Source organism: Hyla sarda, chromosome 1 (genome assembly GCF_029499605.1).
Source record: "Hyla sarda isolate aHylSar1 chromosome 1, aHylSar1.hap1, whole genome shotgun sequence".
Classification (NCBI taxonomy): domain Eukaryota; kingdom Metazoa; phylum Chordata; class Amphibia; order Anura; family Hylidae; genus Hyla; species Hyla sarda.
Genome location: NC_079189.1, coordinates 216,384,408 through 216,395,412, shown reverse-complemented (window position 1 = coordinate 216,395,412; position 11,005 = coordinate 216,384,408). Strand labels below are relative to the sequence as shown.

Below are 11,005 nucleotides of genomic sequence, written 5' to 3'. Positions count from 1 at the left end.
AAAGAGGCACCTTTTGGTTGATCCAATATAGTAGAATTTCCATGGGCAAAGGATAGCATATATTACACACTCTGACCTGCAACACCATGACATCTATGCTTCCCAATTTCAGAAATGCTCCTTTTATCAACTGGGGACAGTGGATGAATTTTCCGCATCTAAAATTCCCTTTCAGCTCATTTTCTTGGAGCCAGTTATTAGAAGCTTTTTTACTAGAGCAAAATGTAGAGATCACTAGGAAATTTTTTAGACTTTCACTGCATCTAAAAGTTATTAGCGGTTTTCTCGAAGCCATTTCTTGTAGAACCGGATCCCTTTCCAGGATATACCAATTATTCAGTATGGCTTTCTTGATGGTATCTGACATAGAGTTGTACTGGAATGTAAAGACAAACCTTTCGTCTTTATCATCTTTATTCTCTTTTTTTCTATTTAAACACAAACTCTTACCGAGTAATGTTCTCGGTTTTTAGTAGTGCTTCATTCAAAAGCTCTTCTGTATATCCTCTGATGGACAAACGTTCCTTTAGTTCAAGGACCTGTGTTTCAAAATCATCTCCGTTGCTGTTAATCTTTTTTAGTCTGAGGAGTTGGCTGTAGGGTATTGCTTCTTTAGTATGATGTGGATGATTACTAGAAAAATTTTAATATGAATTTGTTGCTGATTTTTTCCAAAAGCCTTTTGTGGTAAGATGGGTGCCTTGATTTATTACTTCTACATCTAAAAATTCGATGTTGTGTTCTGAAAAATTGCTGGTGAACAAGATATTCATTTTGTTTTGATTATTTAGATATAGGAGAAATTCGTTAAATTGTTCTTTACTTCCATTCCAAGCTATAAGTATGTCGTCCACGAACCTTGCATACATTTTAACCTCTTAAGGATACAGGGCGTACCTGTACGTCCTGCGCCAGGTATTTAAAACGGGGTCACGCCGTGACACGCATCATACCTGGTCGGTCCCGGCTGCTAATGATAGCCAGGACCCTGGGCTAATAGCGCGCGGCACAGATCGTTGTGCCGCCCGCTATTAACCCTTCAGACGCTGATCGCCGCGTCCAAAAAGAAAGTAAAAGCTTCCCGGCAGCTCAGTCGGGCTGATCGGGATTATCGCGATGAAATCGCGATGTGCCAATCAGCTAGGACACGAGCGGAGGCCCCCTTACCTTGCTCCGTCGTGTACAATCGGCGTTTAATTGCTCCAAGCCTGAGCTACAGGCTTGAGCAATCGAGCCACTAGAACGCTGATCCATGCAGAGCTATGGCTTTGCAGGGATCAGGGTAAAAGATCAGTGTGTGCAGTGTTATAGCCCCCTATGGGAGCTATAACACTGCAAAAAAAAAAAAGTGCACTTAATGTGGGGAGCTATACTGCACCTAATGTGGGGAACTATACTGCCAACCTAATGTGGGGAACTATACTGCACCTGATGTGGGGGAACTGTACTGCACCTAATATGGGGGAACTGTACTGCACCTAATGTGGAGAACTATACTGCACCTAATGTGGGGAACTGTACTGCACCTAATGTGGGGGAACTATACTGCACCTAATGTGGGGGAACTGTACTGCACCTAATGTGGAGAACTATGCTGCCTAATGTGGGGGAACTGTACTACACCTAATGTGGAGAACTATACTGCACCTAATGTGGAGAACTATGCTGCCTAATGTGGGGGAACTGTACTACACCTAATGTGGAGAACTATACTGCACCTAATGTGGGGGAACTGTACTGCACCTAATGTGGAGAACTGTACTATACCTAATGTAGAGAACTGTACTGCACCTAATGTGGGGGAACTATACTGCACCTAATGTGGGGAACTGTGCTGCACATAATGTGGGGGAACTGTACTACACCTAATGTGGGGGAACTGTACTACACCTAATGTGGAGAACTATACTGCACCTAATGTGGGGAACTGTGCTGCACCTAATGTGGGGAACTATACTGCACCTAATGTGGGGAACTATACTGCACCTAATGTGGGGAACTGTGCTGCACCTAATGTGGGGAACTATACTGCACCAAGCAGGGGAAACTGAGAGACACTGTTATAGACAGTAGGGTAGAAAACAAGCCGTGACGGGTCGCCACATGGGACAAGGTTCTTGTATCCTAAGCTCATGTACTAGCTCATGTATGCTTCTACAGAACACAATTGCGTCGGCTCTACGCTCTATTCTCCACACTCCAGAAGGTGGGGCTTGATGAGGTCACGCACGATGCCGTATTCGAGGTGCATGCTGGGAGGTGGGTGTTGTTGTCGCAGGAGGCTATAGTTCTGTGCCGCCATTTTGTGCGTAGAACGGGGTGAGGAGAAGAAACGGTAGCGCTGTGGAGGACGGCGGGCAGGCCGTAGAACGAGCTAGGTGACCGCCGCTTACCTCCCGTAGGTCCTTAGGACGGGTTGCTCCCCTGTGGGATTTGCTTCGCCACGGCAGGAGAGCGGGGCGCCCGGCGGGGCGGGGGGGACACTGTGACATCCGCCAGCGGCCAAGACTCCAAAGAGGCCCACCACCGGGGCAGACGGCGGCGAGTGAGAAGGCGGTCCGGGAGAAGAATGGAGGCTGAGAGAGTAGAGACGAGCAAAGGTGGGTACCGCACGTCCTCAATGAGGTGTGAACAGAGCCTTACACATCGAGTATAACGTATGTAGCTATACATGGCGCGGTCACCTCGTAGGCTCTTGTGCCGCAGGTTGATGTATGTGCTGCTTTTCTGGTCAAGTGGTGTTTACATGGGGCGTTTTCTGTGAGAACAAGACGATTCCCTGGTGTAGGTATGTTGTATGGCTGTGACTGTAGTTATGTAGAGCCATTCATTATCACGGTGCTGGGGACCGGTGAGGAGGGGCCTCTGCCTTGTGTAAGGCTGCATTCACATCTCGTTTTTGCAATACTGTTTGCTTATCAGGTTTTTTGTAAAAAAACAAAACAAAAACATGTCTCAAGACCGGACCGAACCGTAAATACCTCTGTATATACTGTATACGGTTTGAAAATGGATGTCCTTAATTAAAGTTGTTCTTGTTCTATTTGTGGGAAGAGCTTTCGGCATGCACTGCACATGTGCAAACTGCAAAACCGTTTTGTGCAAACCGGATGGAACCGTACACACATACGGTTCCCATTGACCACCATTTAAAAAATAAAAAAAAGTATACGGGTTGTATCTGGTTTTTCAACCGGATAGAAAACTGTAGTAGACTACGGTTTTGTGTACGGGAAAAAAAAAACGGATAAAACCGTAAATGTTGCAAAACGTACACAACCGGATGCTACGTTTGGCATACGGTTTTCTATGACATGTCTATACATAAATACAATACAGAATTTGCAATACAGTTCTATACAGTTTTTACACTGAAACCTGATACTACGTATTGCAAAAACGAGATGTGAATGTAGGGCTGGGCGGTATGACCAAATATGTGTATCACAGTATCTTTTATAACTTACGGCGGTTCCACTGTATATAACGGTATTTTCACCCCCCCCCCTCAATCATGTGACCCCCCCCCAATCATGTGACCCCCCCCCCCCCCCAATTAATGATCAGCCCAGCGGGGCACTACTCACAGATGTCACATTCAAGCACTGCCCTCCTCCTCTTTGTTGGGGGACGCTGGTGCTGGAACTCGCTGTTCGCCAGTGGTCTCCAACTTGCGGACCTCAAGTTGTTGCAAAACTATAACTCCCAGCATGCCCGGAGTTTTAGTTTTGCAACAGCTGGAGATCCGCAGGTTGGAGACCACTGCTGTACGCTGTATTTCTATGCCCGGGCTGCAAAACATAAAGAATGTAAACTTTAAACTCACCTACGCTGGGGACTGGAACGCCGGCCAGAGCTTTTTACATGACAGTAGGCTCAGCCTATCATTGGCAGGGGCGGGACATTGCTCCGGCCGGTGATAGGCTGACGGCTGTCCGGCGTTCCAGTCCCCAGCGTGTGGCCCCGATGTAGGTGAGTTTAAAGTTTATTTTCTTTGTTTTGCAGCCCGTGCATAGGAATACAGCGTACAGCAGTGGTCTCCAACCTGCGGACCTCCAGCTGTTGCAAAATTACAACTCCCAGCATGCCGTTGGCTGTCTGGGCATGCTGGGAGTTGTAATTTTGCAGCATCTGGAGGTCCACAGGTTGGAGACCACTGGCGTACAGGGAGTTCCAGCGCCCGGCGGCCCCCAACACAGAGGAGGAGAGCAGTGCTTGCGGGTGACATCTGTGAGTAGTGCCCCGCTGGGCTGATCATTAATTGGGGGTATGGGCAGAACAGCTGGGCTGATAATACATTCCCGAGGGGGAGGGGCCCAACCGGTATTGCGGTATGGGGGAAAATTCATATCGTGCAGCCCAAAAAATTTGGTATTCAATATGAACCGGTATACCGCCCAGCCCTATGTGAATGCAGCCTTAGGCTGGGTTAACACCACATTTTTGCAATACAGTTCCCATATCAGGTTTTTGATAAAAATCCTCAAAACCTGACTAAACTGTATCAAAACATGTACACATTTTAATCCGTATACGGTTTGAAAAATTGTCCGGTTGCATCCGTTTTCAAGAAAAAACAAACATACGTTTTTAACTTTTCACTCCATTATGAATAAAGTTTCACTTGTTTGATTGAAAAGTCAAAAACCGTATTTGGGGGGGGGGGTGTCTCTGTGATGATGGATTTATTTTTTTGCGTGTGTCTTCCAACTTTGCTGTACCTAGGCATGTATGGTGACTGTATCACTGCCCCCTTTGAACAAGCCCACTGTTGTTCTCCCCACTATTTTAATTCAGAGACTTGGGTTTGGTACCATGTTAGCCAATCTGTTACACAGTCCAATCTGCAGGCATCATGTTTATATAGGTTGGTGTACAGCTTTGTTTATATAGGTTGGTGTACAGTTTCGGCCGATAATCCCAATTTTGGACATTATCGGTATCGGCAATTACCTTGCCGATATGCCAATAATGCCCCGGCCAGAGACGACCGTCGCCGCCGCTGCCCTATTGCCTCCCCCCATCCTCTGGCCACATACCACTGCCCCATCGCCTCCCCCCCCCCCCCCCCATCCTCTGCCCACATACTGCCGCCGCCCCATCGCCTCCCCCCATCCCCGGTGTTATAATTACCTGTTCCCAGGGTCCGCGATCCTTCTGTCTCCGGCGCTGTTGCTGTGTGCTGCGTAATGACGAGTGACGTCCCCAACGCAATGTCACCGTCAATGCGCAGTGACAGCGCAGGACACCGACGGAGCCAGAGGGATTGCAGACCCCCTGGGAACAGGTAATTATAACCCCCGGGGATGGGGCGGCGGCGGTATGTGGGCAGAGGATGGGGGGGGGGGGGAGGCGATGGGGCAACTGTGGTGGTTAGACTCAGGACCCCAGGACAGGCAGAGAGAAGCGGGCGGCGGTCTCTGGCACCGCAAAAGCCACTGCAGTTCATTGATTTAAAGCACCCGCTTTAATTCATTGATCTGCAACGGCTTTCATTCCTGGTCACAAGCTCCATCTGGCTCATTGAATGGGTTACAGCAGCAGGTGGTTTTGGAAAATCTCCCCACAGATCCGGCTACCGAGTACACAAAACGTGGTGTTCAAACACCCTAACATGTCATTCATGTAGATTGCCCAGTCTGGGCCAATTAGTCTAGTGGGTGGTCCTTGCCTACTCTCTAAATGCACACTTATACACAGATGGTTGTCAATCACTGTGCAGGACCGCCCACTTGACTACTAAACCCTAAGTAGCAGTTTACATGAATAAATGACAAGTTATCTTTCAACCCCTCTAATCTCTTAGGGGTACTCCGGCCCTAAGACATCTTATCAACTATCCCCGCCACTGGGGACCCCCGCAAGCTTGCATTCGGCACACACCTCTTTGAGCTGCGCTGCCAGCTCACAAACTGCCACGGGGCCGGAATATCGTGACGTCACGACTCTGCCCCCGTTTGATGTCAACCCTCCTGTCTCTTCTCTTTCTCCCCCCCCCCCCCCCCCCCCCCCAATCTCCCCATTTCCTGGCTATAGCAGGGAAACAGCTGTAGGAGGGGGTTGGGATATATGAATTCATGGGAATGGGATATATGAAATGAGGAGAATGGCTATACAAACTTTATATATCCATTCCCCTCATGCTTTATAGCCATTTCCCTCATGTAGTATAGCCATCTCCCTCCTATAGCGCTCCCCCCCCCCCCCACCCCCCTTCCAAAATTTCTTATAGCCATTCTCCTCCTATAGCCCATCCTCCCATGTCATATAGCCATTCCCCTCATAGTATGAGGTGAATGGCTATGATGAAATAAGTGGAATGGCTATTTGAAATGGGGGAATTAGACATGAAATAGGGGATTTTACCATCTGTTATACCGTATATCGAAATCACAATATTTACCCCCATAATTGCAATCGCACATTTTTCCCAAATCGTGCAGCCCTACTAGACACCGTGATCAAAGGTTTATTGTGGCGTCTAAAATGTAAAAAAAAAAAAAAAAAAAAAAATGACATCCCGATGCTCGGCGGAGCTGATTGGGACACCCGCAGTGAAATTGCTCTTACCTGCTTCCTCCCTGTCTGATCTGTGCTCCAGTAAGCCATGGCAGCATGGAGCAATCGAGCGCCGATAACTGATCAGTGCTTGCTAGGCTGCCCTTATGTGGTAATTTTTATATATATAGCTGCTGCACTCTGTACTTATACTGGCTTTCCAATTAAGAACCCGATCTGAGGAAGAGGGGTCTCCCCTCAAAACGCATCATCACTGTTTATGTTTATAAAAATAAAAACTACTGTGTTTATTAAAACCTGTAGTACAATGGCCGATATCTTCACTGAAAACAAAGTTGACAGCTCCTGGAATCCATAGGTCCTTTTGCTTCTTCCTTAAGACGCTCCAATTAAAGGGGTTGTGCGCTGCCCTGACTTTCGGAGCTCCGCTCACAGCGTCCAGAAGTTCATTACTCCGAACACTGTGTGCGGGCTTCCCTGTTCGCGGCCGCCGGGCGGGACGTCACTCCCGCCCCCTCTTGACTTCTCGCCCGCCCCCTCAACGAAAGTCTATGGGAAGGGGGTGCGACCGCTGTCACGCCCCCTTCCCATAGACTTTGGTAGAGGGGGCGGGCGTGATGTCACGCCCGGCGGCCGCGAACACGGAAGCCCGCACACAGCGTTCGGAGTAATGAACTTCCCGACGCTATGAGCGGAGCTCTGAAAGTCAGGGCAGCGCACAACCCCTTTTAAGAAAGCATTTTAGCGACTTTTACTATTGACTGACTATTACTGTATTTTATGTCTTTTTGGACCATCCATGTGTATACTTTGCACAGCCGTGAATTGATTCTTTGATCCATGTTGCAGTCTCGGGGATGTTGCTTAATTCATGTCTGTTCTTCTTTTTTTACATGTTTTTATTTATGTCACAATAACATTTGTCCAAAAATGTCTTTCTCGATCGCTCTTCATTGGGGGACACAGAGACAGTGCTCTTGCCACGAGGAGGCACCGACACTAGGGAAAAAAAAAAAGTCGTCTCCTCCCTGGCAGGATATACCCGCCCACCTGCAGTGAGGTAATCAGTTTTAGCTAGTGTCAGTAGGAGGCAAGACAGAGGTCTCTGAGCTCCCCAGACCTGGTCTTTTTTTTTATTTTCTAGTAAGGGCTATTAGGTTTTTTCCTCCCTTTTGTTTCCCATTTTCAGGTGGGGGTTCAGGAGCATGGCGCTACCTGTTCCCCTATATGCGACAAAGGGGCACAGACATAGAGTATGTACTGTTAACCCCTTCTCGCCAAGGCCAGTGCCTGGAGATTGTACCCTTGGTCCGGGTCCCCCACTGCTCCTGCTCGCCCCGCTATCTTAGCCTGGTATGATGCAGCATGGCCATAAGCGGGTTTAAAGTCATCTGGATGAGTATAAGACGATCGCAGGTGAGTATATGAAGACCGTGGGTGAGTATATAATCCTCTCTGCCCACCAGTGGACTCACAGTTACGGCAGCCATTTCTGTCTCAGGGCAGCCGCCGGCTTTTGCATCGGCTCCCTGTACTTTCTGCAGCCGCTGATTTTCTTTACTTCAGCTGGTCAGATCTCCTCTGGCGCTTACTGGTCAGCGGGGCACATAATGGCGGCAGGAAGCTCCGCCCCCTTCTCCCCACGCTCGGCACGGGAATTTGTTGGCACTGTCTTGGAAGCGCCGGACAGGAAAAGCCCAGCCTTTCAGCGCCATTCATTAACGGAGCTCTGCCCCTCCTCCTGCAGTGAGTCTTCCAGGCTTAGGACGCTGCAGTAGTTGTTCACGCTACCAGGGATGTCAGAGGGTGTCTCCCTCCTCTGACTCCCTGGTTCACGGCCGTTTCTCCTCCAGCTTAATGGAAGCCTGTGTAGCCGGCACCACTGTCGCTGGAAAGCGCCCTCTAGTGGCTGTTAATGGCATTGTGTTTTTTGTGGCTCCCTCTTGCAGCTCATAGAGATTTAGTTTTTTGCCCTTAATATCTGTTTTTATCAGATTAAAGGGAAACTGTCAGCGTGCTCCCCCCGCACTAACCAGCGGTACTGGCTAGTAGTGCGGGGATATATGGGGTCCGCCTTTTTTTTTCCAGATAGCACTATCGGCACAATGTTTTTTTTGCCCTATGCCTCTGCCATACCTAATTCTGCAGAGTTGTCACTCTGAGGGAGCATATGCAAACCGGCCAGGTTTACTGTGCCCTTGGCCGGTCCTAGTCCCTCCCTATCGGGGCACGGCTCCGGTCCGGTGCCCTTATAGGGCTTTTATGTTCCTGGCGGATGCCCAGGGCCTTTTCGGGGTTCTTCCTCCGACTGTCATCCATCAGGGGAGGGTTCTTGGCATGTGCATACACTATGATTCCCTCCTCCACAGGTCACCGATCTCATATCTGCCGCATCCATGGTTGACATTCCGGTACCCCTTGGCCAGTGCGATGTGTCTCACTGAGTAACCTTTTGCATACTATGGAACCATACCAGTAAGCCAGACAGTGGTCTGTGTAGTTCCTCTGCCGCCTGTCATTTCTCACATGCCTGATGTCTCCGGTACCCCACTACCAGTGCGCGGTGTCCGAAGTGCCCTGACGTTTCCTATGGACTATACGGTATGATGGGGATACCATCCATGGCTCCTCAGCCTCCCCTGATCTCGCAAGGTGTCGAGGATTCTATCCATGGCTCCTAGGCCTCCCCGTCCTCCCTCCTGCGACCAAGGGGGCACAGTGATCGGCAATATGACTGTTGTTCCTTTTTCGCTAGCACCTGGAGGTGTACTCATTCAGCCAGACTGTTGCCTGCATGGTTTTGACGCAGTCTGTCTCCCATCCCTAGGCTGCCGCGTGCATGGCTGGGGTTTCCAGTACCTCACTGCTGGTGGGAGAAATCTGGAAGAGGGTCCCCTGCAGGTACACGGGACTGACGTCAGTCAGTCAGACTTTCTTCTGCTTGGGCTCGCCCATCAGATCGGCCGCACTCCAGTACCTCACTTTCAGTGGGATGGTTTGCAGAAGTGTGGGTTCAGGAGCCATATACCAGTCTGCGTGGTTTGCTACTACGTCGGGTCACCTACCATACACTTCCCACACCTTGGCGGAAGTTCAGGTATCCCAGGTATCAGGTATTCAGGTATTTCCTGCACCTAATTGGTCCTTCATCACTTTAGTCTGCAGTTCTGGTGTGTAGCGCCATTAAGAGATGGGGTGTGGGTGCTTCCTGCAGGTTCTATGGACCTCGCAGCAGCACTCTCAGTTCCCCTTCTAACAGCGTAACGTTGGTCTTCTCAGGGTATGGTTGTGGCACGTCGTTGGGTGCTGAGGCTAGTTTCCATGCTGTCGGACATCTGGATGTCTGGTTTCCTTCGTGTTGGCAGTCATGGTACCCCTCTACTATCATGAGGTACCCATGTTTGTGTTCCCACATATGCTCTGGACACCCCTCCTTTTCGGTGGGGTGTACCTCAGGCCTTCCTTTGTAATTGTTTCCACAGGTCTGCAGCGGTTAAGCACCTCTGTTCGGGCATGGGGCCTGTTGAGGTGACGGCCTGTTCTGCAGCACCCCCCCATGCCTCCGGGTATCTTCCTGGGCTCCTGTACGGGTTGGCTCAGGCGCCTGCTCTGTTGCCTTATTCATCGGCATGGATGGCTTCGTTGCCGAACATCTGCCCCCCTCTCCTTTTTTCGCCCCAAAGGGGTGTTTCCTCCCAACGCTGTAAGTTGCTATGTGTGCTTCTTACTTGCATTCATAGTTATTATTTGTATCTCCCAGCTCTAGTGTCCAGGATTCAAATTCCTCTGGGGACACAACATGGCTCCTCCGTGCTTCGGTGTGTTTTCGCAGGATCCCTGGGGGCTACATCCACCCAGTGCTTTGATCCATTACCGTAGGGCGGCATTTCCTTGCTCCTACAGTACATGGCGCTCTTGGGAAATTCCCTTCCACAGGGGATACTGGGATCAGGAAGCTTGGCAAGGTTGGTGCCTGAGTTTCGTCTCCACCTCCCTTTGTTTTTCCCCTCCTCTAGGGCAGTGGTTCTCAACCTTTTCGGCGACCGTACCCCCTAGGCCTGAAAGTATGTCCGCGGGTACCCCCTCACTCAGAACTTGCGCGCGAGGGGTACCCTCAGACAAAAGGTGTGTTCTTACCTTTATACTAATGTATCCCCCTCCATCTTAATCCCCTTGTGCCATTATTCCCCCTCCATCTTAATCCCTTTGTGCCATTATTATCCAATGTGGCAAAAGAGGATTAAGATGGAGGGGAACAATGGCAAAAGGGGATTAAAATGGAGGGGCCATTTTTCGGCTGCATCGTGGCTGTGGTTCTTCCCGCTGTTCAGCCTGTATGGCATCCTCTGAGTCCGCACTTCTCCCGGGTGCTCACGCATTGCCCCTGGGACAGTGGTTTTTGGCGCCTACAGCTTTTTGGTCAGGATCTTCTGCACCATGCCTCTCCAGAGATGGTTCCAGTCTCTCTTTTCAAGAAGTTTCTGTT

At 49.7% G+C, this 11,005-nt stretch overlaps 1 protein-coding gene across 3 annotated transcripts in view; it reads left to right on the top strand.

Moving 5' to 3' along the window:
- The first annotated feature begins 2,219 nt into the window (after positions 1-2,219).
- Positions 2,220-11,005, top strand: part of YTHDC1 (YTH N6-methyladenosine RNA binding protein C1) — a 69,737-nt gene continuing 60,951 nt past the window's right edge. The window contains exon 1 of one of the 3 annotated variants that reach the window (XM_056568731.1): positions 2,220-2,600. In XM_056568731.1, the coding sequence (XP_056424706.1) occupies positions 2,570-2,600 (31 nt within the window). In that variant the 5' untranslated portion in view covers positions 2,220-2,569. The remainder of the gene's footprint in view (positions 2,601-11,005) is intronic. The other 2 variants (XM_056568733.1, XM_056568732.1) reach the window with 2 other exon arrangements.